The sequence below is a fragment of the Peromyscus maniculatus genome, chromosome 4, assembly GCF_049852395.1.
Source record: "Peromyscus maniculatus bairdii isolate BWxNUB_F1_BW_parent chromosome 4, HU_Pman_BW_mat_3.1, whole genome shotgun sequence".
Classification (NCBI taxonomy): Eukaryota; Metazoa; Chordata; class Mammalia; order Rodentia; family Cricetidae; genus Peromyscus; species Peromyscus maniculatus.
Window position 1 is genome coordinate 135,512,390 of NC_134855.1, and position 26,298 is coordinate 135,538,687.

Consider the following 26,298-nt stretch of genomic DNA (forward strand, 5'->3'; position numbering starts at 1 on the left):
TCATTCCTGTACTGAGGCAAATCCTCTTTCCCAACCCTCCCAACAAACCAGCCACACATCCCCACTGACGAGACACCCCTCATTATCCAGCCCTCACCACCTCAGCGCCACAGCTATCCCCAGCTCTTACCGAGGCAGTCCTCTGCTGTGCAGCCTGGGCTGCAAACCTAGCCACGTGGTTGATGATGGGTGCAAAGTTGGTAGGGCCATAAAGACGGACTTGGGGCAGCGCTTGACGGTAGGCGTCTACGATGCCCTGGATGCCTACAAAGAACAGCAGAAAATGCTGTCAAGTTGTAGACCTTAGACCTCACGGCATGAAGTTAGACCTTACACCTGCCCATCTAGGCCCAGATGAGGAAACCTGGGAATATTTCACCCTTATCTCTCAAGACACAGCATTATCCAACAAATGAAACTAAGGGGCAAAGAAGACAGCACTTGATATAAATAATATCTTGAATTAAAACCCAGATTAAGAGTTATTTTCTGAGTTGGGAGTTGGTGATGCACACCTCTGAACCCAGCCCTCGGGAGGCAGAGGCACGTGGATCTCTGAGTAGGAGCCAGCCTGGTCTACAGGGCAAGTTCCAGGACAGCCAGGGCTACACAGAGAAACCCTGTCTTGAAAAAAATAAAAACAAAATAGTTATTTTCTGAACTAGGGAGTATAGAGCCTGTTGTATTAGTACTTTGGGAACTGAGTGTCAAGAGAGCCTGGCACACACAGGAAGACCTTCAAAAGCAAATACAGCCATCAAGGTGGTTCGGCAGCTAACGGACTTGGTGCACAAGCTCGGCGACCTGAGTTCCATCCACAGAACTACACAGAGTTAGAGGGGAGAACTAATCCTACAAGGCAAGATCCACCTGCTTTGGCCTCCCAAATGCTGGGGTTAAAAGAGTGAATCACCACCCCTGGCCTGGGTCACCAAGTTTGAGGCTAGCTTACATAGTTCTAGGCCATCCCAGCCAAAGTACAGAGAGAGACTCTGTCTCAAGAAGGAAAAAAAAAAGTTTGGCTGACTGAGAAGACATAGAATTTAGATTTAAACATATGTATGTAATATATTCTGAGGTTATAAAAGAAGGGACTATGGGGGGGAGTATTTTATAAAGGGAGGGGCCCACAAGATAAGGTAATAGAGCCAGGCAGTGGTGGCACACTCCTTTAATCCCAGCATCAGGAGGCAAAGACAGGTGGATCTCTTGAGTTTAAGGTCAGCTTGGTCTACAGAGTGAGTTCCAGGGCAGCCAGGGCTACACAGAGAAATGCTGTCTCAAAGAACAAAACAAAACAAAATGCAATGGTATAATGAAATATGTGACATGAAGCAGATCAGGGAACTATATAGGAGAGGGGACCAGCAACAAGGTGGACGAGGGAGGGCTAGGGGTGTAATAAGAAGATATACATGTATGCAAATAGCATGGGCTTATAATCTCAACAGTTGAGAGATGGAAACAGAAGGATCTGTTTGAGACTAGTGTGAGCTATAACAAGAACCTGATTCCAATGCAAAAAAAAAAAAAAGTCAAAATGAAATAATCACATGCTAACAAAAATTTAATAAAAGTAATAAGGGGCTGGGATATAGCTCTCTGGTAAAGCAAATTATGTAGCATATACAAGGGCCTAGCTTCAATCTCCAGTAACATAGAATTATTAAAAAAAAAAAAGTCCTTGACTTTAGGAACATACTTGAAGTATTTAGGGTAAAGGGCTATGTGCATTGGTGTTTTGCCTGCATGTGTATCTATGTGAGGGTTGTCAGATCCCCTGGAACTGGAGTTTCATATGGCTATGAGCTGCCATGTGGGTGCTAAGTATTAAACCCAGGTCCTCTGGAAGAGGAATCAGTGCTCTTAACTGCGGAGTCATCTCTCCAGCCCCAAATCTTGGGTCTTTACAAAAAAGCTCGGGAGTTCACACAAAACATCTACGTCCACTGAGCTGGGGATGTGGCCAGCGACAGAGTGCTTCCTTGGTGTATATAAAATTCTGGACTCCATCCTTAGCACAGCGAGGTCAGTGACAGCCCACACAGCCTTTTTCCATCTTTTCATTTGAGACCAAGTTGCCCAGGCAGGCCTTGAACTTTTGATTCTCTTGCCTCACCCTCCTAAGTAGCTGGGAATATAGAGCTCTGCCACCAGGCCCAGGAAATTTGTTTTATTTTAAAACCAAAGCACACAGAAGTAAGCAACTTGCCCCACGTCATTTCAATAATAAGATGAACTCGACTCCACCGGACTAGCTCCAGCCCCTCTCATCTTCTCTCCCCATGAAAGCTCACTCCTCAGAGGTGGAACTGTTTCACACGGCAGAATTGGGAATTACCTGCACAATAGGGGTTACTGGGATTGAAGTTCAAGGCAAATTCATGTGAGACCTGAGGGCAAAAATGAAAATGACTGAACCAGGTGTGGGTTACAAACCTCTAAAATTAGCACACAGGAGACTAAGACTAGAAAACTGCAAGTTTAAACCTAGTCTGAGAAATAAAGTAAGACCTATTTCAAAAAGGAAAAAAACAAAAAAGGCTAAGTATAGGAGTACGAAGTTTTAATCCCAGAACAGAGAGGCACTGGGATCTCTGTACACTTAGGCCAGCCAGAACAAACAAACAAACAAAAAAAAAAAAAAGAGAAAAAAAATGAGAATCTTCCTCCCTACCTTCCCCTCCTTTTTAGCATCCTGAATCCCACCCCCCTCCCCCAATACACACCATTTTTTAGCGCCCAGACAAGGTCTATGTAGACCTGGCTGTCTTGAAACTCACTACATAGACCATGCTGGCCTTGAACTCACAGAGATTGGCTGCCTCTGCCTCCTGAGTCCTGGGATTAAAGTTCTGTACCACCATGCCTGGCTAAGACTTTTTGATATTTGTTTGTGTGTGTGCGCGTGCCCAACACGATCAGAAAAACGCACTGGGTTCTCTTTGGAGCCGAGTGACAGGTAGCTAGCCATCTTGTTTGGTAACGGGGAACTGAACTTTGGTCATCTGGAGGAGCAGCAAGGGTTCGACTACTGAGCCATCTCTGTAGGTTAACCACCCCCACAGACTTTTCTGTGCCATGAAACAGGACACTCTTGAGGGGCTCAACTGTAGTTGGTAGAGTGCATGTTTAGCATGTTTAAGGCCCTGGGTTCAAGCCCCAAAATACAAAATCCAAACAAGGGCATTCTGATATATGGCAAGGTTCCCACAGAAGCAATCTGGCCCTGCACTTGCTGTATACCAGCCTGCAAGAACGGATCCCCATATCTCTCCTTGTAGCTGGATGCCAAGCAATAAATAAATTTACCACAGACTCTGGGATTAGGATCCTGATACTAAAAATGAGAATAGAGAGAAGAAAGAAGAGAGCTTACCTGCCAATTAGGGGGTACCTGGGCCCCAAATCCAAATGCTGGAAACAGTTTGTCTCTGTGGAGGACAGTGAATTGTAAAAGAAGCAGAGAAGGGATTGAGTCCAGAGGCTGAGAAGTGTGGGGCATGGGAGTGGCCAGAACCCAGAACTCACGAGTCATAGTCTTGAACCACGCTGCCCACACTCCACAGTGCTGTCAGGTACTCGTTGACTCCCGAAGGGCTCAGATAGTGCAGGGAGTCAGGTGAGGATGGGTCCCCGTTGGAACCAGTGAAGTCCACACCCACCTGGGAAGAGACCAAGAATGGAGGTAGATAAAGGCTACCTTAGCCTTCAGGCCTGTTCACTTGCCTCGAGGACAACAACTTACAGTAAAGTTGATCTGGCAGCCTCCCATGACATAGTCCAGGAAGGAATACTCTGTTTCAACCTGCAAGGGAAACCGGGTTAGGCTGTGGCTAATAGAGGCCTAGCATCATGGGGTCCAACGCTCAGAACTCAGCATGGGTCACCATCTTACCCGGCAAGTCTTGACACAGACAGTTCCAGAGTTCTTGTAGCTTTTCTTTTTCTTCTGCTTCTCAGGGTGGATGCATTCAAATTCAGCCTGGTCAGGAGGAGGAAACCACCACAGCATCAGCCAAGGACCTAAGCCACACTGGCCAGACTTGCCCTGGGCAGTAACCTTCTAGGCCCACCAAAGCACTGTAAACAGTCAATACTTACTGGGACTGCTTGAAGCTGGGCCAGGGTGGTGTGGAATGTACCAATGAGATCATGTGACCCGTCACTGTCATAGTCTGAGCAGCGTACCTGAGAGAGGGTATGTCTATGTATAAAGGAGACACAGGGCAAGCAACTAAGTCCCTTCCCAGGATCTGTTCCCTTGATCAGTCTATTAAGGTCAACTCCTCACCTGGATGGGTGTGCCAGGGTCCCCACCGCAGAAATGCTGAAGGGGAACTGAGAAGCGCTTCCACGTAGGGTTCAGGTTGTTCTTGACTACCTGGGGTGGAGGAGAGTGAGCCCTGGCCTGGCCCATGAAGAGTTCCCACCCTCTCCTACCCACAGTCTTTCTCCCTCAGTTCCCAAATTGCTAATCACAAAGCCTGGAGATCCTCTCCTTCCCATGCCAGGCCAGCCAACACCAGGAGCCACACCTCGGATCTGTATGCCAGGTGCCACTTCCCATCACCTTGTCGGAAGAACTCCAAGAACGGATCAGACTTTCCGAGGAAGTCCTGCCGATGCCAGAGAGACCCCAGTTATAAGACTCAGAAAGACAGCCACCGTGTCAGCCCTGTCCCCTTCATTCTTGGGTCCCCAGGGCCTCCTCCTCCCAGACACACCTTCTTGTCTAGGTTTCTAGCTTCCACCTCCATGGTTACTACACGACTGTCCTTTAACTCCTGGGCGGACACCTGGGTAGAGAGGACTAAGTCAACCTCATGAATTATTCATCACATAAATTGCTTCCCAGCCTAGGCTTTATTCCTTACGGTGATGGTTCCCCGGCCAGCAGGCTTCCCCGGCTTCAACATCAAGGGTAGAGTCAGAGTCTGGCTGGACACAATCTGGGGAAAAATGAGGTGAGAGAGGCTTCAGGACCTCAGACAGGGTTAGGTCCCACCTGACCGGCACATCCAACCTCCGAGGTTACTTCATGGTACATTCTTAATCCCTGACCCTACATACCTGACCTAGGGAACACTCAGCTCCCCCTAGGAAGTCATCATCCCCCAGGTCTGGTGTCTTGTTGTCTATGTCATAGATTCCAAAGCGTAGCTTCTGGACAGTCTCAAAGTGGTACTCAATCTGCAGAGTCTTGGAGAACATGGGGCTTGAGCAGTTCCGGACTCGCTCAGTCCGGCAAAGCTGTGGGAAGAGGCCACTAAGCATCCATTACAAACCTGTCACCCCAAAACATAATCCTACCCTCCCTCAACGACCGTAACCTTCAAGGCCCGTCTCACCTCAGCCCAGGTGCCCCCTCCCACATCTTGTAAAAGGACGCAGAGTGGGTCAGATTTGGAGCCGATATCCTTGTCAATGAGATGGTCACAGGAAACGGACAGCTGAACCGAGGTCACACAGTGGGCCATCTGGGTGGGGGGAAAGAGCCGGGTCAAGCGTCAGGGTCTCTCCTCCATCTTTCACTGACTATAGTTCCCAGCCCGGGAAGGAAAGCCTCAGGATTCACACAGGCAGCCTCCACACCCTTGAGTCCTAAGTGAGCTCAACAGCACAGGACACAGTTGTGATAACAAACTCTGGCTCCAAATTAATCTCACCAATGCTGCCCAGACCCAGGACTTGAGTCTTAGCCACTGCAGAGAATAATCAATCTCACTCTGCTCTCTTAGCACCTGCCCAAAAGTCAGAACCAGGCCATACTTCAATTCCAACAGTCTCCAGTGGAGCCACTGTCTAGATACTGCTCCCCAAAAGCCGCTGCTGATAACGATGCCCTCCAACTCCGGGACCCCACATCTTGCAAGTTGGGATCCATCCCCCCCCATTGACTCTTCTAATCTCTAATCAGCTGTTGAAGTCTACTCCTTGCCATTCCCTTTCATGATCTATCAAAGCCGCTATTTATGCTGCCTAGAAATAGCAATAGTCTTCAGCTGGTCTCTTAACCTGTGCCATCCCTACTTCTACCTCCTATCTCCACCCCAACAGGCTATTAATATAGCAACCAAATTTATCCTGGCAAAACAGTCACGCCAGGCTTTGTGGCACTGCCTATAATCACAGCACACAGGAAGCATAAGCAAGACTGCTCTAAGTCTAAGGGCCACCTTAGATAACATACAGAGTTCCAGGATACCCATGGCTACAAACTAAAATTCTGTCTCAAAATCCAAACAGACAAAAAATGCAAAGTTGTGGCTCACACTGTAATTCTATCTCTGGGAGGCCAAACAGAAGGAACAAGAATTCCAGGCCAGCCTGAGCTACACAGTCAGTATGAAGTTAGCCTTGGTTACATGAGATCCTGACTCAAAAGCAAACAAAAGGGCTTGAGAAGTGGCTCAGCAGTTAAGAGAATATCTCCCTCTTGCAGAGACCTGAGTTCAATTCCTGGCACCCTGTTGGGTGGCTCACACCTGCCAACAACTCCAGCTCCAGGGGGATCCAATGCCTCTGGCCCATACATTTAGTCCATAGACACATACACATACCTTAAAATAAAAAACAAAAATGTCCTCCGCTGTCCCACTGTGAACTACCATTCGTAGAAAACATACAAGCTGCACAGCAGTCTGAGGCAGGATCTGGGAAATTTAAGCTCATCTGGTGGTTCACTTACCACTCATTCTGACCTTGCCGTTCCTCAAGCCCACCAGATTCCCAGTCCAAAGCCCTGCAGTCTTGGGCTGCTCTTTGTTTTTATCACCTACATGACTGTTCCCTCTCCTGCAAGGTTCTTACTCATCATCACATCTCTTCATGTGGAGTCTTACCTGCCACTCTAACTCCAACCACCACTGACACATCACTGACTCCATTACTGCTTTCCTAACAGTATCCAACTCACTATTCATATTTTCGTTATACAATTAGTCTAATAGAATGTAAACTGTGTGAAGAATTTATGTGTGCACTGCTCTATCTCAAGCACCTAGATACACTTGTTGCATGAAATCCAAAAGGCCATCTCCAGGACCAAGTCTCAGACTGACTAGCCTTTTGTCTCCAAAGTCAAACGGCCCCAATCCTCTCCAATTCACCTTTTTCCTCAACAGAATCATCATCACCTTGCATGAATCACCATAATAACTACAACGTAGTTCCTCCTACAGCCCACGACGATGCGCAGGCGTACAAGATTCTCACTGGACTTGCCTCAGCAGCCCAGCTTCCTACCTAGCAGGACTTCCTGGGATGTCTCCAGCCTTGAGATCCCCTATTATTAACCCTCAATCAACTCCTTCTCCTCCTAGCCACATCATTTCATGATGGTCCCTAAGCCTTGATTGTTGTTTTATGGTATTGGGAATTGACTAGGACCTTGTGCATTCCAGGCAACCATCTGTCACTGAACAACATCCCCCAGCTCCAGTCCCCCACCCAGAATACAGTACCTACACTGATTACTTTGAGTCACCACAGCACTTGAGCCCCTGCTCAAATGAATGATGAAGATCCCACTACTCTTCATTCCAAAGTCTGTAGCCAAACTAAGTCAAGTGTTTGTATCCTCACTCCCACCCGGTAGGCCTCCTGCTTCCCCAGGATTCACATTCCAGCTGGCTGTGAGAGATCCAAGTCTGGAGTCAGTCAATAACCCCAAGTACTCTGATTACCAGGTCCAGTGTTCTAAAGTTGCTCCTCCAAGAGGCCTGCAAACATCCAACCTTCCAGATGACTCCCTTAGAGGTTCAACAGACCCCAGTTTCTGCCACATCGTAATCTGAGTTCCACGTTTGTCACCTCGTGTTCTCTGAGGCAGTTCTCTGCTCATTTCACTACTGTTTAACAACAAAGAGGCCTAAAAGCTCAAGGAGCTCAAAGCTGCGTTAGCTAGGTAGGGCTGGGCTCACTACCAAACACACAAAAGAATGCTGAATGGCAGCTCAACCAGACAGAACCAGGTGTCTGCATTATTTGAAAGCACTAGATTGTAAAATCAGCAAGAGTATATATAACCCAGCTTTAAACATCTATTTCTCAGGTAAGTGTATATCCAATAGATCTGAATACCTATACATAGTAATTAATACACACACACATACACACACTCTTTTATATTCTGAGACAGTCTCATGTAACCCACGCTGGCCTCCAATGACTTTGCAGATGAGAATGACCTCAAATTCTGGATCCTCCTACGTTTCCCATGTGAGTACTGGGATTACGGGCATGCGTCACCATGCCTGGGTTATTATAATCTATACACGTCTGTATAGGGGTTGATATTATACATTTGAAGGCCCTCATTGGGTTCCTACCTAACCCCCGATCCACACTTGAAGTATCAATTATTCTAAGCCCAATACTTTTATTCCAGGCAGGTCAAGAACCTTCAAGCCATTGTATTTCTCACCTTCACAGGTTTCTGCTCCCTGGTACTGCCTCACCTAGCCAACTTCCACAGTCTCAACAAAAAACCCTGTATAACTGCCCAATGACTGTTAGATTCAACACCAAACTCTCTAGCAAGCTACTTTCTTCTACTCCTGAGGGAGAATTTCTACAGCATTGAGCAGTGGTGTGATACAGTTACCCCTGCATTCTCTAGCTCAAATGTAAGGCCTTTTTCAGTCAGCCACTTCCCTTAGCTCCTATCAGGAGAATAGACAGAACATGAGAACCAATATCCTACACAACGAGTATCTTGTCACCCATGGCTCTGGTCCGCCGTGACTCCCCCTAGAAATTCTTGCCCAGTAGGATTCCACTGTCTTTGGATAACCATAGTGATTTTTTTTTTTTTATCAATCTTTTTGCAACCACGCAGCCATTTCTGTTTATTAGCTAAATGAAAACCAGATCATGTCGTTTCTCTGTTTCAAACTCTGGGATAGCTTCCCAATACACTCAACATAAAATCATTCAATATAAAACCTAAGTCTGAGAGCAAGAGAGATGGCTCACTGGTTAAGAGCCCTTGTGTTTCCAGAGGACCCGAGTTCAGTTCCCAGCACCCACATCAGGCAGCTTACACACAGGCACCTGTGTCTCCAGCTCCAAGGAATCTGATGCCCTCTTCTGGCACCCACAGGCACTGCAATCACATGCACAAACCCACACGCCGACATGCACAACGACACAAAATTAAAAACAAAACAACGCAAAACACTAACATCCTGTGGCTGGCAAGATGGCGTAGTGGGGAAAGGTGCTTGCCATCACACCTGAGTTTGATCCCTGGAACCCACACAGGGATTTAACCCATGTGTAAATAGTCATCCAGCCACCCAAGTGTGTTCCCACACAGCTGTCCTTTCTCCACATCCAGTGTCAATTCCAGTCTGCATCTCAGGGCCTTTATACCATATGTTCCTCCACTGGACAGCAAGCCATGTAAGAGCAGGAACCTGTCTAGTTTTCTGTATCTTTGGTACCTACTTAAAATAGACACTCAGTAAATATTCAGTAACTGCATTAATGCTGAAATTACAACAGCAGAATTCTTTCTCTCCCCTTCCATTTAACTGGGGGCTCCTTCAAACTACCACCAAGTCTTTTCTCTATGTGCCGAGTACTAGTATTCAATGCTTAAAGCTGCTGCTCAGCTATCTGATGAATGGGAACTCTTAACTTTAGGCCCTTTTTCATTTGAATTAATGTACAGCAATAAACCTACCCTTTCCTGTTCTTTTAACAACTGAATTGTGAAACTTTAATGGGAGGCTAAGATGCAGCCTAGTGATAAGAGTTTTGCCTAGTGTATGCACATCCCTGGGTTCAACCCCACACTAAAAATAAACTAAAACAAAAAACAAACCGTAAGACAAAATTTTAATGCACGACGACGACTACAGTTCTGTTTTAATGAGAACCAATTTAAATAAACACGCAAGATTCGAAGGTGCTTTATAAAACACAAACAAGAAATCAGCTTGTGAAATGATCCACAGCATAAGTGACTAGAGAAATGCAAAATACAACCACAGTGGGGCCAGGTGGTGGCGACGCCTTTAGTCCCAGCATTTGGAGGCACAAACAGGTGGATCTCTGAGTTTGAGGCCAGCCTAGTCTACAGAGAGAGTTTCAGAACAGCCAGGGCTACACAGAGAAACCCTGTCTTGGAAAAAAACAAAAAACCACCCAAACCAAAACCAAACCAACAGACCCTTACAATGGGGTAGATACAAAGCCGCCGGGGCCTAAATGTAAGATCAACAAGGCCAAACGCTGGCAAAGGATATGCGATTCTTAGAGTTAGTGAAAGTATTAAATATGTCACCTTGGAAAACAGCCTGACAAGTCTGTCAGAAAGCCAGACAGATACCTAGCCAAGTGCAATTCCACTGGCAGATTTTAATCTAGAAATGAAAACACTACATTTGCAAAGCATTATTAAGAATGCTCACAGCAGCCTTATTCATTATAACCTAAAACTTGAAAAATTCCTAGTGTCCACCAATAGAATAGTTATAAAAAAAACCAAACAGCAACCAAACAGATTATTAATACCTGAAATCTGGATGAATCTGAAGGGTGAAATATATTGATTTTATTAGTTTTAGAATAGGCAGAAACTGCCAAAGGTGGTAGCACACATCTTTAATGCCAGCACTCAGGAGATAGAGCAGGCAGATCTCTGAGTTCAGAGCCAGCATGGTCTACAGAGCAAGTTCCAGGACAGTGAAAGCTACACAGAGAAATCCCTATTTTAAAAAACAAACAGAATGGCCGGGCGGTGGTGGCGCACACCTTTAATCCCAGCACTCGGGAGGCAGAGGAGGTGGATCTCTGTGAGTTCAAGGCCAGCCTGTTCTACCAAGTAAGTTCCAGGAAAGGCGCAAAGCTAAACAAAGAAACCCTGTCTCGAAAAAACAAAAAACAAAAAAAACAGAAAAGAAAGAATAGGGAAAAACTAATGTTTGTGGTCCTCCTCCTCCCCCAAAGGAGAAGTGGGTGTAACTGAGGAAAGCCATAGAATTCCAGGAAAAGATGGGTCAGTTGAGTCACAAAGGGTCTGCACTTCATTCCAAACATATACTGTGGGCCCGCTGTGTGCAAAGTAACATAAGACTTGACTCTGACGTTACTAAGTTGGCCTGGCTTCTATTCTCAATGTCAGGGCTTCCTGTGCAACCAAGGTTTCCTATTTTTGTTTTTTTCTTCTCACAGGTCTGCCCTTGTCTTTCTTGTTGGGATATTACTGTGTAGGAAAAAACCAAACACCTTAATAATTTGCAGCTTTCACTTGACACTGAGAATCACATCCACATTTCCATCATTTGGGGGTAGAGGATGGAAGACTAGGAGCTCACAGCCAGCTTGGGCCACGGACTCTGTCTAGGAATATGGAAACAAAACTCACGAGTTTGTGCATAGACACTGGCATTCTCCCTCTGAGCTACTTCACGAGCCCTGCCCCTGACATGACTTGTGTAGCCCTTGCTGACCTCAATCTCCTTCATCTCCAGCACTGAGATTGCAGGGGAAAACCACGATACCTACCAATAGCTAGTTTTCTTTTTGAGCCAAGGTTCCTTTAAATTACCTGTAATTTATGAGGTTATTAATTTTCAAGTCTTCTAAGTCTATCCCTACTTGGAAATCTGTGGTTAAAAACTCCTGCTGTACTTCTGACCACTGTTTATTATTCCTAAACTACACACCACTTATTTTGAGACAGCATCTTTTCAGGTGAGTTAGGCTGGCCTCAAATTCACTATCCTCCTGCCTTCAGCTTCAGAGTGCTGGGATTACAGCCTTTGCCACCGTGCCCTATCAACAGCTACATACTCAGACTCACTTTCATATAATGCCATTTCAATCAGATGAGGCTTTCATTTCAACCCCCTTAAATACCACCGTAAGGAAAGTTTTAAGTGGTCTGACTTATGCTTATTAGATCTTTGTGTACAGAATTTCTGTTCAACCAATTATAGGATAAGCCAAGGACCTTCAGAAATTATTTAAATTTAGACTTGTCTGATGCTAAACAAATCAACAGAGAGGTGAGTTTTCTGGCACATTTGACAGTTCTGGTGTCTCCTCTTTCCATTGGAACTAGTACAGAGCTGCATATGGAAACACCTAGAAGGTAGAGCTCTAGCCTTCTCTGACTTATTCATGGTCACTTGGGGGGTCTCATTCCTTTCTCCTCTCCTTTACTGGTTATTTTCCTCTGCTCCCACTGCCAATCTCAGAGCTTTCTAAGCCTATAATTAAGATTCTCTCTTAGAGCAGGATCCTCCCAGCAGTGTGCACACCTGCAGCCCCAGCAAAGGCCGGACTGAAGGTCTGAGTCCACCCTGAGCTTACAGAGAATGTGTCTCTAAACATGAAAGCCCCCATCTCACCTTTATAATTTGCAACATCATAAATAAAATGGGATTGACTGTCCAGCCCACATTCTGTGACCCCAGACAGAGGAAAGGCAGGATTTAGCTGTGGCCACGTGGTTAAGTGAAATGAGTATGAGACTAGAACACAAATACTTGGACTCGTAAATGCTCCTTAGAACTTTGTTTTTTTGAGACAGAATCTCACTTTGTGGCCCTGACTGGCCTATAACCCTGACATATTGATCAGACTGGCCTCAAACTTGCAGAAGCCACCTGCCTTTGCATCCCAAGGGTTGCGATGAAAGGTGTGCACTTTCATGCCTGGCCCAGAACTTTCTAGATTATAGTTAAACTCCCTTCTCTTCTGGAAAAGTTTTTATATTCACTACCAATCTGATGAAGGAGACAAAAGTATAGACTTCCCATAGTGAGTAGACTCTAAATACTGCTCTCACTTCTTCCCACCCATCAGATGCTACTGCACCAGATGGTGTCCTGCCTATATAGTTTGGGAAAAATCATTAAGCCTCAGGTTCCTCAGCTGTAAGGAGGAATATGATTTAGCCCTGAAGATTAATGTAAATAATGTGTGCAAGGCTCTTGATACACAGTAGCTGGGACCTGTGCTGGAATATCAGCATGTTAGCCACCACCTTCTTCCACCACTCGTGCATGCTGCCTTTCCCATGTTCCTCACAGCAGCACACAACTGCTCTGGAGACACTATATCTAATCTGTAACGGACAGCTGTCTTCTTTCCTTATTTCTCCACCTCCTTCCCTACTAAGAAACTTTTTATAGCAGGATCTCATACAGCCCACAATGGCCACCAACTTGCAAAAAAGCCAAAGATGGTCCTTATCTTTCTGCCTCTACCTCCCAAATGCTTAATTATAGGTCACAAATCCCAATAGTACATCTTGGCTAGACACCACAGACTTATATAGATAAAATGGAAACTCAAAGCACTTCAGAGAAGCAGGTATCACTGTACTTGACCAGACTTGTTAAGAATCTGAAGGATTATGTGAGCAGGTAGCCTTGGTAAGTTTAAGGAAAGACTAAATGCTGTAAGCCTCTCCTGTTTTTCCCTGGGAGATAGGTTACCTGCACACACTGTTGATAGGGACTCTCTTCGCTAATATAAAAACCATGTGCTTCATTTTTTTTTTTTTTTTTTTTGGGATGCTCTTTTTCCTGCATTAGCAGGCTCTAACTGCTTTTTGTAAACTCAAGAACAGTTTTTTTTCCTCCTGGGTTCAGTTGCATCTAACTCAACACCAGATGGCCTAAAACTCTATCAGTCCTTTAAGCTCAGGAGTTACATGAGCTTCTTTATACCCAAGAGCTGAACCAGGCAACCCTGCAATCCAGAGCTCCCTTTATCTCCCCAAGGTCACGCTACAGAAGTGGCAGAGGCTACAAGCAGGTCAGTCTGAGTAGCTGCATCATTCCTTCAGATAACTCAGTCATGCTCACACCTGTTGTTGCCTACCTTGGCAAGATGGAGCAGCTCACAGATGCTGGATCGAGTCTTGGAGGCCAATCAGGAAATCCTCCAGAGGCTCCCAAATGAAGCACCTCCACCCGCTGAACAACCAACCCTTCCCCAGGAAACAAAAGACTACGTCCACTAACACCACCACTTTTCTTCCCTTCTCACTTCCTCGAAGGATATGGGGAAGGCACTTGTTTTCTTACCCCTGTATCTCTAATTTCAGGATTCTCCAAATTTAAATCAGCAGACATTTCTCACAGGTCACAAACTGAACCAAATAATTTCTTTTTGAGACAAGTCTTTAGAGCAGGCTGGCCTATTACCCTAGATCCCTCTTGCCTCCGTCTTTCACGTGCTGTTATTAAAGGTGTGTGCCATCATGACCAAGTACAAGTTCTTACTATAAGGTGACATTCTTTATTCATACATGACTCAGGACTAATAAACTTATGCTCATAAATTAAATTTTTATTAAAGTGAGATTTATTTAGAAGCACTTATTTCTAAGAAGCCTATGTGCCACACAGAATCTGGCAGTACTGCAAAGCTTGAACTATGTGCGCACTCTCAGGACACCTAAGTGGGGAAATACAGCAGTTTCCCACCTTGTACTGGGATGGCCAGGAAAGTCTGAAAGCCACTCCAACATCGCTGAAGACTGCCCCAAGGCCAAACACCTCACCTGTGCCAGACCATTCACAGAAAGAGACCTATCCAAAGAGAGAACTGGATATGGAGGGAAGACAGGACTGTTCTACCATGGAGTTTCTCTCCACCCAGAGAAAGACTCTGAACACATCCTATACCAAACTTTATCTGAAGACTTAAAAAACCCTGTCTGATCAGTACCCGAGGACCAGTTAGCAGGTAGTCCTTTTGTTTTCCAAGTTTACTTGGAGTTGGGGAACTAAAATCATGGAGCATTGAGGGAGGCTCTTCCCGAGTAGACTGGGGGATACTGCTAGTGACTTGAGCCCTCCTCCCCTCCTCAGATCAGGGAGAAACAAGCAACACTTGCTCTCTATGAAGTATTTGAGCATCCATGAAAATTCCATTTATAGCTGAGGAGGTTCATAGCTCATGCCTGTAATCCCAACACTGAGGAAGACTACTGTTTCCAAGGTCAGCCTGGGCTGTCGACAAAGTGAGTTTAAAAACTTCAGTGTTAGCAGTAGGGCCTCAGGCAAGCTTCGATATCCCTATCTATATAAAATAGGAGTGGTGGTGGCAACTCTGGGGTTAAGGTCACCCATAAGAGGGTCCTTTGTTGGGTGGATGCCTACAGCATACTGACTACTCCCCTTGAGTGCTCGCAAAGGAGTCGATGTGCCTTCGGGCCGTGGTGTGGTACCACTTTCGCTACTTGTTTGCTCACAGGACACTCAGGACTCAAATGGTAGGACAGGGACAGGCTATGACAGTGACAATGTGGGGCTTCCACCACACAGAAAAGGGAGGGGTCACAAGGCAGCCAAACTGAGGTTCCATGCTTTTAGCTTCTCTTCAGAGTCAACTCAGACAGACTTCCAGAAGAAATGAAGTAGGTGGATTCACAGAACCATAGATGCTTACCACTGGATAGGATAAGCTAGACTTTTAGAGAACACAGGCCATAGGTCACAAGAACTGATGGGACCCAAGGGGATTTCTCTGTCCCATTCCATCACTAGTCCACATCCTGTAATTCAAGTCCAATCTTAGATCAAGATCACCACCACAACAGTCCCTCATTGTGTCTCCAAGGCCTTTTCTCCATGGCCTATACTAACTAGCTTTATACACAGATGCAAAGGAAGTCTACACCCACCCACCACAATCTCCTTAACACTGGAACAGGAACCGAGGACTTAATGGACTCCACGCTTATAGGATTTCATTAACGGGATAAATATTAAACAGCAAATGCAAATAGTGTGGTAAATATGTATGGTAAAGGTCACCTCAGGAAAGGTGACCTGCAGCAGCTACCTTCAAGGGAGTCATTTCTGTCCCCATCCTACCCTGCTACAACTTACATAGTCAATGTCTTTTATATATGGGGTGTTGTGAGGTAATACCAGACCATCTTCCTGAGCATCACTAGGGCCAGGGCACTGTCAAAAACTATTGCCTCTCCAGTGTGCATGAAGTTGGAAGAGCACAGCAAACCAACACCTGTGGAAAAGCAAACTATCTTTGTTCACAGAGCATGTTTTCCTGCTTCTCACTGGAACAATTCACCGGGCTAGGATATGTGGAGGGTCTTAAGGATTATTCTCTAAACATCTGTCTGGAAAACTACAGTATAACCACAAACTAGTTTCACATGTGTTAACTGTCTGACCATCTGCATCAACTGACCAGGAAAGTCTTTACAGTTCCTGTTTTACATTCAGTTCAGTACAACTAAGCACTTACATGTAAGAATTTAAGAATCTAATCTCTTGAGAAACAGACTTTTTTCTGCTTGCCTTCCCACAATTAAGTCCTGTTGTGCTCAGCATACAACACTGCACAAAAATTTGTTAGGACGATATATAGTTATGGCTAGGCTATAGTTACATAAAAATATAAGTGTATGAAGATCAACAGAAGTTGAGTTCCACCAAAGAAGCAAAGTGGGATCTACTATAGTAAATAGCCACCTGAGCAAGTTTATAGCCAAGGGGCATTGCTGGTCCCATAGATCACAAGACTGAAGGAAATAACAGATGCTACATCAGCCACCTGTTCCCATTTGCAACCTAACAGTGTGGAGTAGGGGACGGAGCAAGACATAAGGAAATCAGTAGCCGTATGGTTTAATATGTGTAAGAGTGTTCAAGCAACTCGATTCCTCCATCCTTTTCTTTTCCCCCTGGAGACAAGCTCTCACTGTGTAGCCCTGACTGATCGAGTGCTGGGATTAGAAGCATCTATAATGACCAGCTTTTCTTAAGTGTGAAACATTTAACAGCACGTGGTTATTGTTTCATATGACTCACATGTTAACTACCCTTAGTAATCAAAAGCTCCAAGTAAACCATCTCTACTGAGACTCATCACCTGTTTCCAGCTGACTTACTATGTGAGTAGGCAAAAGGAAAAAACTGGTGGCGGCAGAGACTGAAACATCAAGGAGCAGGCAGCAACTCCTGGGGGTGAATTAGGCTGCTGTTACCCCTCTGTACTTGTTCTTCCTCCTTCCAGGTTAGGAAAAGACTCAAAAATAATTGTTCCCTAGGCCAGAGTGGGGGGGCGGGGCGGAGTAACACCACTTCTCTACTTATTTGCTGAATTTTATGTCCTAACCTTTCAATGGAGGGAGGCCCCGGCGCTCACTAGAAATAAAAGGACATGGTTAATGAGATTTTCTCCCCTAATACACAGCCTCAGTGTTTTTGAAGTGTTGTCCTGTACCTGGGGCTAGACTGTTTACATCAGGGTCATTTCTCCTGGACTCTTCAGTAGCAGAGTGTGTATTTACAGTATGCTGCCTTGGTTGTTTATTGTGACTTATGTTGATCCAGAAAAGGAGCCATACTTAATTTAACAATGTTTCTGAGACCTTCAAGACATAGAATGTAGCTCACAATATCACAAATAAGTCCAGAAGAGGACACTAAGAAATAGCATTTAATAGATGAACTTGCTTATGTTATTAAACAAAAGGCTTTTTTCACAGAACTGTGCCTACTGCAAATGTGCTACCACAGTACTCTTCAAACTACCTTACAGTTAGCCTTCATGAGTTTTCAGAGTTTATACTAAAAAGATAGAATTTTTAGCTGGAAGTGGTAGCACATGCCTTTAATCCCAGTATTTGGGGGGCAGAGGCAGGTGGATCTCTGTGAGTTCGAGGCCAGCCTGGTCTACCAGAGTTCCAGGACAGCCAGGGATACACAGTGAGACCCTGTCTTTAAAAAAAAAAAAAAAAAAAAAAAAAAAAAAAAAAAGATCTAAACTTAGATCCTATCATATCCCCTAGAGTCTATTTTGGGGAGAGCAGTGATGGGTATACATAACTGATATGCTTTCTTGTATAAAATGCTAGAGAGCAGAAAACAATGTATTAGAGAAGTGATCCTTTCCAGAGCCCACCCTTTTCAGATGGTAAGGCCACACTGTGTGTGTGTTTTGGGGGGGGGGGTGGCTGATCCCACTTAGTCATCTTTCAAATATTTACTCAACATGAATCAGTTTTTAAAAGACTCAGACAAGGTGGCCTCTGTCTTCTTGTCCAGTACTCCAAAAGCTGATGTGGAAGAGCACTCAAACCCATCTAAACTAGCCTGGAAAATCTAAATGAGACCCTGGAATTATGTATTAGTCTAGGCTCACATGTAGCTCAGTGGTAGACTGTCTGCTCAGACTAAAACAACAGGAAATTCAAATAAAGCTAAACTCTTATGTGATAAAGAAAAAACTAAAAGCATTTCCCAAGAACTTTGGTTGTTAGGGAACAGCCCACTAATTCTTGCAACTCTAACCCATCCTTTTAAAAATTAAACCAGCAGTCTACAACAACGTCTTTTACTAATTTTCCTAAGATGAACAAATGTAAAAGGGAAAAACCTAGAAGAGTGCTGTCACGAAGCAGCAATTGCTTTGGCTCCCTTTTCTTCCCCACCTTAATTAAACCCATCATCACACAGGAATACAAAAACCAAGCTTTAGGCAGGTGAAATGAGGAGTCTGCTCCAAGCCTTTCTTTTCCCTTTTCCACTGCAACCAGCATTTGAAAATGAGAGTTCACAGACCCCTTGGAGACTCCTGGTGAGGAGGAGTATCTGGTACACAAGTTTTCCAAATCCACATAACGAAGCCATTAGCTAGCAAAGCACACGCATAATAAAATGAAATTCTGAAAACGAAGATACCACAGATTTGCCCTAGAATCAAGTTTCCTCCCTGCCGTCCCAAGGCATCCTCTTCTTTCCACACTTCAGCATTAGACAAGAATACGCAACAATTTTTACCTCTAAAATCACCAAATCCACATTTCCAAAGGCATAAATATTTTCATGAGTTAAAAATAAAAACCCAAAAAGTGGTATTAAGCTCAAAGACATACTTTTGTGCAGTTAAAGCATTAAAAGCATCAGCCTTTATTTTGTGACAAGTTTATTGAACAGTATCCAAGACTTCTTCTTTATAAACAAAAAAACGCTAAATGGTGCCAAAGGAGTAGGTGCTGGCAATGTGGTCACACTGTCAACAGCCTTTTAGCTGCGCTGGGTTTCTAATGTTCGGACTACAGAACTGCCAATAAAACAGCTGAAGGAAAATAATTTACACATGGCAATTGGGAGTGGGAAAAGTGATCACCGCCAGAAACTTTCCTCCAAAATGGACTAGGAGTCATTTTACATGTTCTTCACTCATTTTTCCAGTGCTTTTAAACTGAGTGCATTTTATTTTCACACACTTGTACAATCACAGAATCCAGCAAAATGGATTGAGTAAGCTTTAGTGTTTCCTTATTTTTGTGCAAGGTGACCATTTCCCCGAAACTGTATATGCTTGCTTACTTCCATATGTACATACTCCTAGAGTTTCATCAAGCGGGTCAAGACTGACCTTAACCACACTGAATATTACTATCTGTAAGTTTGATGTTTCCTAATGCAGGAACTACATTTCACTTAACACTGTTGCATTAAAACAAAACCCAAAACAGCCACTAATAATTGTACATCCAAACTAGTATAATCACAGAAAGCACCTCCAAATTATGCTTAAGAACTAAATCTGTCACTGAAGTTCAAGAAAATTTACAAATTTGCTTATTTATAAAATACATTTGTAGGTTTTGCTAATCCTTTAAAAGCAAAAGAAAAATAAACACCAATAAAAACTCAGGAGAAAACAAATTAAACCTAATGAAAACGATTCTCTTCTATTAATGTCAAAGTCACCGAAAACACAATAAAATTTACACATGAAATTGAGAATACCTTGATAGTGTTTACAAACACTCTTTAAGCAATGCTTTACAAAGCCTTCATGCCATACAAATGAAAAAAAATCATGTAAATTCAAATCCATACCAAACCTAGTTCTGGAGAAAATTTGTCGAGAGGTATGAATAGTTTCATTGAACACATTTTCATGGTTATTAAAACAAAAACTGAAACTTCAATGCCCAGAACAAAATGAAACAATATACTTAGCAGTTAAGTCTGTTAATAATCTCAGATATACAAAAACTGAAGTTCCAGAGGGCAGAGCATTTAATTACATTTCACAACAAGCATTGTTGTGATCCAAGGGAGCGCAAAACACAATTCTCTCTGATTTCTACACCAACACTATTTTCTTAATTTATTAAATGAACAGTGAGATTCAAGTTCTTTTTAGCATTTATCTAAGATGGAGAAATAACAAAATAGTTGTAACTCAGTGTATGAAATATTTAATAAGTGTGTAGGAATATACAACCAAAATAAATTGTGAGAAAGGATAAAAGATTTTCACCTTTCAACAACCAATTTTTCTAAAATAAAGATAGTCAGCTTTCCAATGAGCAAAATAACCTGCAGTTGATATAAGATGCCCAAGTAGTTCTGAAGTGTTCACATTCTGTCTTTGGAATAAGAAATGATCACTTAACAAAAAACATCACATAGAAACATATTGCTTTTTGAGGCAGTATCTGTCAAGCAAATTGTATCTGTGAGTTACTAAATGATTCACAATGCAGCCATTTCTTTTCAAAGTCTGCGCAATCCTTTCCCTAAACAAAAACTCCACACTATCAACCCTCCAAGACTATAGTAGTGAACAAGCTTTCCAAACTTTATCACACAAGCAACTGTTGCCACTCTTAACTCTAGAATTACACGACGAAGCTGTATCAGTGTTCCACTGCCTTAGAACACCAAAAAGGCACTACTGTATAGACATACATGTTTGTGCGTATATACATGTATATATGCATGTATACACATATATACAAATATATAAGTATATACAAGAAATGCCTCTTTTAAAAGTAAATGCAGACTTGTAAATAATGTTGGTGTGTTTCAAACCAAAGCAAGGTCATGTGAAAGATGAAATTTATTTCCCATGATTATTCATTAATCTCCAATTCTGTATGTTATGTTAATGTGAAACAGCTTTCAAGCATTTTAAATGAGAAACAAACACTCGACAGAGACTTAAATGTCAGTGAATAAGATGTGATAAACCAAATACTTTTATGAAAAGGATATTTAGCCAACCAAAGTCTATGTGATCCCTCTCCTGTGGTGCCCTGATTGCCAAAGGAAAGAGTATGAAAAGGCAGGAGTGATCTCAATTCTCTGCTAGCTGTACTCAAGACTCTGCATAAAGAGTATTTGTGAACAGGCTCGTGATCAACAGCTACACCAAAAAGCCTCCAACGTAACAGAATTAAACACACATCAACCTATAGTCCAACTTAGGGATCTTACATTCTACAACATTACTGCTAACAAAACTACCAACTTCAACTTCAGTTTTAAATTCCAAGATAGAATGCTCTTTCTTATGGATTCCTTTGTACCAAAATGTCACCTAAATTGGGACAAAAGCAATTTGCTAGACTAGTCCATCACAGAAAAGGACTTCAAATCAAACACCTAAACACTGATTACTAAAGTGGTTTCTGGTTTTCATTGCCATCCAAACAATATTAACAATTTTAAATTTACTAAACTAAAAAAACTTGGCGGTTAAACCAAAAAAGGCCAGTAGAGGACTTCATAGTTTATTTTTATGGTAAAAGTCATTCCACACAACCGTAAGTGTGACATTAGAAATTAAAGTTCAGGGTTATATAGCGCAAACCAAGTGTGGAGTTTTTATATTAGAAATTAATTAAAAACCAACAAAATAGGTGTACCCATTACAAGTGAGTCAATTAAGCAAATAAAGCGGCAACATCTTAAGCAGGACTGTCTATACAGCAAGAACCCTCAAGAAGCAATAAAGGTACATACAATGAATCCAGATACAGAGACTTTATTCAATTTTAAAAGAAAAAATGCAGGTTTTAGACAAAGCTTTGACCCTAAAACAAAGCAAGTATGTCCAACTTTAAATCAAATTGCAAAAGTAGCCAACTTCTAATTGTCAGCAACTGGCAAGAGCACCCTCCACGAGCTCTACCCATATTTCTATTTTCTTCATCCCACGTGGTACAAAAGAAAGCCAATCTAGATTCCTTGATAAGCTTTATATATATGATCGAGTTTTAGAAATGGTTTCTACTGGTATGCCAAAATTATTTGTGTTCTCTCCAGATAGCTTTACTGTAACAAATTGCAAATGTTTATTCTGTGAATTGTAAACAGCCAACCAATGCTCTGTGTTATAGAAACCAATCTATCTGCAATTGAAACAATCCACAGGTTCTAACCTGGAAATACTAGGAAAACAATCTGGATGCATTAATCACAGCAACATGAAGATATACCCTATGAAGAACTGATGTGAACAGCTACCCTAAAACGAGCTTTACCTTTCTTGAACCTATAGGCCTATCATTTAAGTCAATGACAGCAGCGGTGGCTTCATCCCGAGATTCAAAGGCCACCATGGCTTCACCTGTAGGCATACCTTTTTCATTGTATTTTAAACATACTGAACCTGGGATTACCTGATAACCATAAAAGAAATCTAAAATTTCATCAATAGATACAGTAAAGGGCATGTTCTGCACCTTAATTATTGTAGGTCCTGGTTTTCCAGAGCTAGCTCCAAAGCCAGGAGGACCCCCAATATGTATTGGGCCAGGCCCGGGCCCAGGCCCAAAGGCTGGAGGCCCACTCAAATGCCCAGGAACACTTCCAAGACCAGGGGGTCCACTTCCAAAACCAGGAGGAGCACTTAAACTACCAGGGCCATTCCCAAAATTCTGAGGGATTCCCCCAAATCCTGATGGCCCACTTAAATTATTTGGTGCACCTCCAAAACCTGGAACTTCCAGTCCTAGGCCAGGCAAACCACTGTTTCCAACTGAAGGCATAACAGGTCTAACATCACCAAAAGCACCCCCTAATCCTGGAGGGGGAAGTGGTGGCCCAAACGCATTCGGGCCACCAAAATTACCAGGGAAGTTAAATGGCGGCCCATTATTGGCCTCTTTCGATCCTACAGTCAAGAAGACATGCTCCTCTCCTCCTGCAGTGGGGATGCCAGCACCAGGTATTGCGGGACCGGGTATTGCGGGACCAGGTATTGCGGGACCGGATATTGTAGGGCCAGGCATTGCAGGACCAGGCATTGCAGGACCAGGCATTGCAGGACCAGGTATTGCTGGACCAGGCATTGCAGGACCAGGCATTCCGGCACCAGGTATTCCAGCACCGGGCATTCCAGCACTAGGCATTCCGGCACCGGGTATTCCGGCACCAGGCATTCCGGCACCAGGCATTCCGGAGCTGGGCACCCCAGCACCAGGCATTCCAGCAGCAGGCATACCCGCACTATGCATTCCAGCACCTGGCATTCCGGCACCAGGCATCCCAGTACCGGGTATTCCAGCAGTGGGAATTCCAGCAGCGGGCATCCCTGCACTAGGCATCACTGGTACTGCAGGATTACCTGGAACAGGTATCTTTAAGCCCTTTTTTCCTTGGGCTGGGGGATTTTTCTCAATCTCTCGCATATCTTCTAGGGTAACTATATGAACAAAAGCTTCTCTCCCATTCAGCTTTTTACGGTGTAAGTGTTCAGATTTACGTGCATCATCTTCAGTTTTAAACTGAACCAATGCCTGCCCTAGACCTTGCCCATTGTTATCAACAAGCACATGTACAGCATTCTCATCCACTGGGATTCCTTCTAGGAACTGAAGAACGTCCATCTTGGTGATGCTGAATGGAATGTTTGTTATATGGGCACAGACTTTGGCAGAGCTGACATCCCCCTCTGGATTTAACACCATTTCTCTCTGGTCATAGCTCAAGTTCTGAAGTCGTTTTCGAATCATATCTATCTTTTCTAGCATACCTTTCTTAGTAATTGGATGAACTTGAATAAAGCGATTGCCCATGTATTGTTTGTGACGGCACAGAGCAGCCTTATAGTCAGCATCATTCCTGAATTCTACAAAGCCTTCACCAGTTGCTTTCCCATTGGGTCCGTAAGCTATATAAATACTATCTTCCACAATATCCAACTTCTTAAAAAAATCAATGACATGTTTGTTTTCTGCTTCAAATGGTAGCCCTTTTAAGTAAACACAAAAACCAGCCTCATGTGGTGATCTTGACCGTGACCTTTTCTGCCCACTGGGCGATTTTGACCTTGGAAGTGTCTGAGGAGGGGGGTGGGCTTGTCCAGAAGACCCCATACTTTGTTTAAAAGTGATATGACCTCCAGCAGCTACCCACTGTCTCTCTGTGGCAGGACTGACTTCCACATAGCGTTGAATCATCAGCATTCTATTCCGTTTCAAAGCTTCAAATGTATCTTGAGGGGAGAGAAACTTAACCAATCCATTCCCATTATTTCGACCTACATGATCTTTTAACAAATGGACTGCATCAACTCGGAGCCCATGGAAAAACTCTCTGACATCATTTTCCATTGCAGAAAAGGGCATTCCATGCACACTCACATACAGATCATCAGGGTTGATGGGAAGTGACTTCACGCTGCTTTGAGAGTTCATCTGGATAGGGTTAACAGGATTTAATGGACCCAGAAACACAGGGTTCAGATTATTGTTCAGATTCATAGGTGCTCCAGAGCCATTCATTCCAGCAGGTAGAGGTGCCACAGGTGGTGGATTCAAGGGTGGCATGCCTGACATGGGTGGCAATGGGGTCATAGGTGGCACAGAGGGGACTGGGGGGATGGGGGGAACTGGAGGCACAGGAGGCAATGTTGGTACTGGAGGAGGAACTGGTATTGGGGGAATGGATGGCAGCGGTGGCAAAGATGGCATCGCTGGGATTGGAGGAATTGGTGGTGGTGGGACTGTGTTCATTGGAGAAGCTGTACTCGGAATAGTCGAGCTGAATGTTGGACTCCCAAACGAAGTCCCCATACTTGGAGGAGCAGTTCCTACGCTGGCTGTGGAAAATGTCTGTATGTTTTTGTTGCTCTCATGAACAGAAGTAGTAGCAGTAACTACACTTGGCGAAGGATTATTAAAGTTGGGTACTGTTGCCGGCAAGTTTACCCTGCTGCTCATCCCTGAGCTAGGTGGTGGTCCTGATCTACTAGCATTTGCTGGTGGTATATCTAAGTTGGCAGTTTCAAAACGCCTACGACTCAGTTCAATCATATTCTGCATTTCTGTTTTACTACTCAATAATAGTGTTACTTTTGACCCTTTAATTGTACCACCTGTGCGCATCATACCAAGCCTTGCATCTTCATCAGTGGCAAAAACGATGAAAGCCTCACCCAGTTCACCCCCTACAATATGCACGCCCCCATCAGGGATGGTCAATCCAGAGAAGAAGTGGCGAATGTCCATGGTCCCCGCCACAATTGGGAGACCTTGCAAACGGATGACCACAGCCATGCTGCTCTGAAACCACACACACCTGCAGATGAGAAAAGGCAACGGCCATGTCAGACTCCTTTTTATTATACCAAGTTGTTAGTTGCAAGAATGACCAGCTACCATATTATCCCACAAGCATTCCCTCAAGCTATCATAATGTCTTTAATTTAGATCATTCAACTATCTGAACAATTTCAACTTCCAAAGGCTTTAATTCTGGAATCAATTATAAAGAATTTCAGGCCAAGATTCAAAAGATTCAAGAAAAACTATAGGACAATCAAGTCACAATAAACATCATTCAGAGCACTAGACCTTCTGTGAGATTTAAAAGAAATGCATACAAATATATAGGGGGAAATCATGCAAAGGATGCATCAAAATTAATATTTAAAACTGATTCAACATCTTCCTTTTAAACTTTACAATTTCATAGTTATCAGAGTGATACCTTATAAGGCTCAATCTCAAAAGCCAAAAAAAAAAAAAAAAAACCAGAAAACTGGAATGATCCTGGACTACAAATACCTAACAACAAAATGAAAGACATATCTCAAATGTGAAAGCATTCACAAGACCCTGAGTTCAATCCTTAGTACCAGAAATCTCAAATGATAACAGATTCCCTATTTCGTAGTGAAACTTTCCGTTTATTTTATAGTTTTATTAAAACAAAGGAATATCTGGGGCTGCAGAGATGATTCAGGGGGGTAAGAGCACTTGCTGTACGTACAACCATAAGAACATGAGTTCTCTCCCTGCATCCACATGCATGTGGATGCATACAGCTGAAACTAGCTGGAACCCCCAACTGTCAGTCTATTTCCAATGGAATGCCTGACATCCTCTCAGGCTTTGCCTGTACACACAAGCTTATATAAGTGCACATGTGTACACACACATACATGCATGCATACACACACTCTTTCTCTCTTTCTGGGTTTACTATAAGCATATTGAGAACCCAAAGAAATACTAAATAGAATAGCCAAAATCTGAGTTAA

At 43.6% G+C, this 26,298-nt stretch overlaps 2 protein-coding genes across 9 annotated transcripts in view; both read right to left on the reverse strand.

Moving 5' to 3' along the window:
• Cpne1 (copine 1) overlaps positions 1-26,298 on the reverse strand; it is a 45,433-nt gene that overhangs the window by 2,720 nt on the left and 16,415 nt on the right. For 6 of the 8 annotated variants that reach the window (XM_076571002.1, XM_016006748.3, XM_042276604.2 and 3 more), the window contains 13 exons: positions 5,352-5,480; positions 5,074-5,253; positions 4,878-4,952; positions 4,728-4,799; positions 4,539-4,619; positions 4,295-4,384; positions 4,105-4,191; positions 3,899-3,985; positions 3,749-3,808; positions 3,532-3,665; positions 3,380-3,434; positions 2,342-2,393; positions 131-264 (listed from right to left, as the gene is read on the reverse strand). In XM_076571002.1, coding sequence (XP_076427117.1) covers positions 131-264; positions 2,342-2,393; positions 3,380-3,434; positions 3,532-3,665; positions 3,749-3,808; positions 3,899-3,985; positions 4,105-4,191; positions 4,295-4,384; positions 4,539-4,619; positions 4,728-4,799; positions 4,878-4,952; positions 5,074-5,253; positions 5,352-5,480 — 1,236 coding nt within the window. Of the gene's footprint in view, positions 1-130; positions 265-2,341; positions 2,394-3,379; positions 3,435-3,531; positions 3,666-3,748; positions 3,809-3,898; positions 3,986-4,104; positions 4,192-4,294; positions 4,385-4,538; positions 4,620-4,727; positions 4,800-4,877; positions 4,953-5,073; positions 5,254-5,351; positions 5,481-23,379; positions 23,519-25,191; positions 25,330-26,298 lie in introns of those variants that run through there. The other 2 variants (XM_016006749.3, XM_006988268.4) reach the window with 2 other exon arrangements.
• Rbm12 (RNA binding motif protein 12) lies at positions 22,133-25,312 on the reverse strand. The gene has a single exon (XM_076571000.1). The coding sequence runs from the start codon at positions 25,310-25,312 to the stop codon at positions 22,274-22,276; it is 3,039 nt and encodes a 1,012-aa protein (XP_076427115.1). The 3' UTR covers positions 22,133-22,273.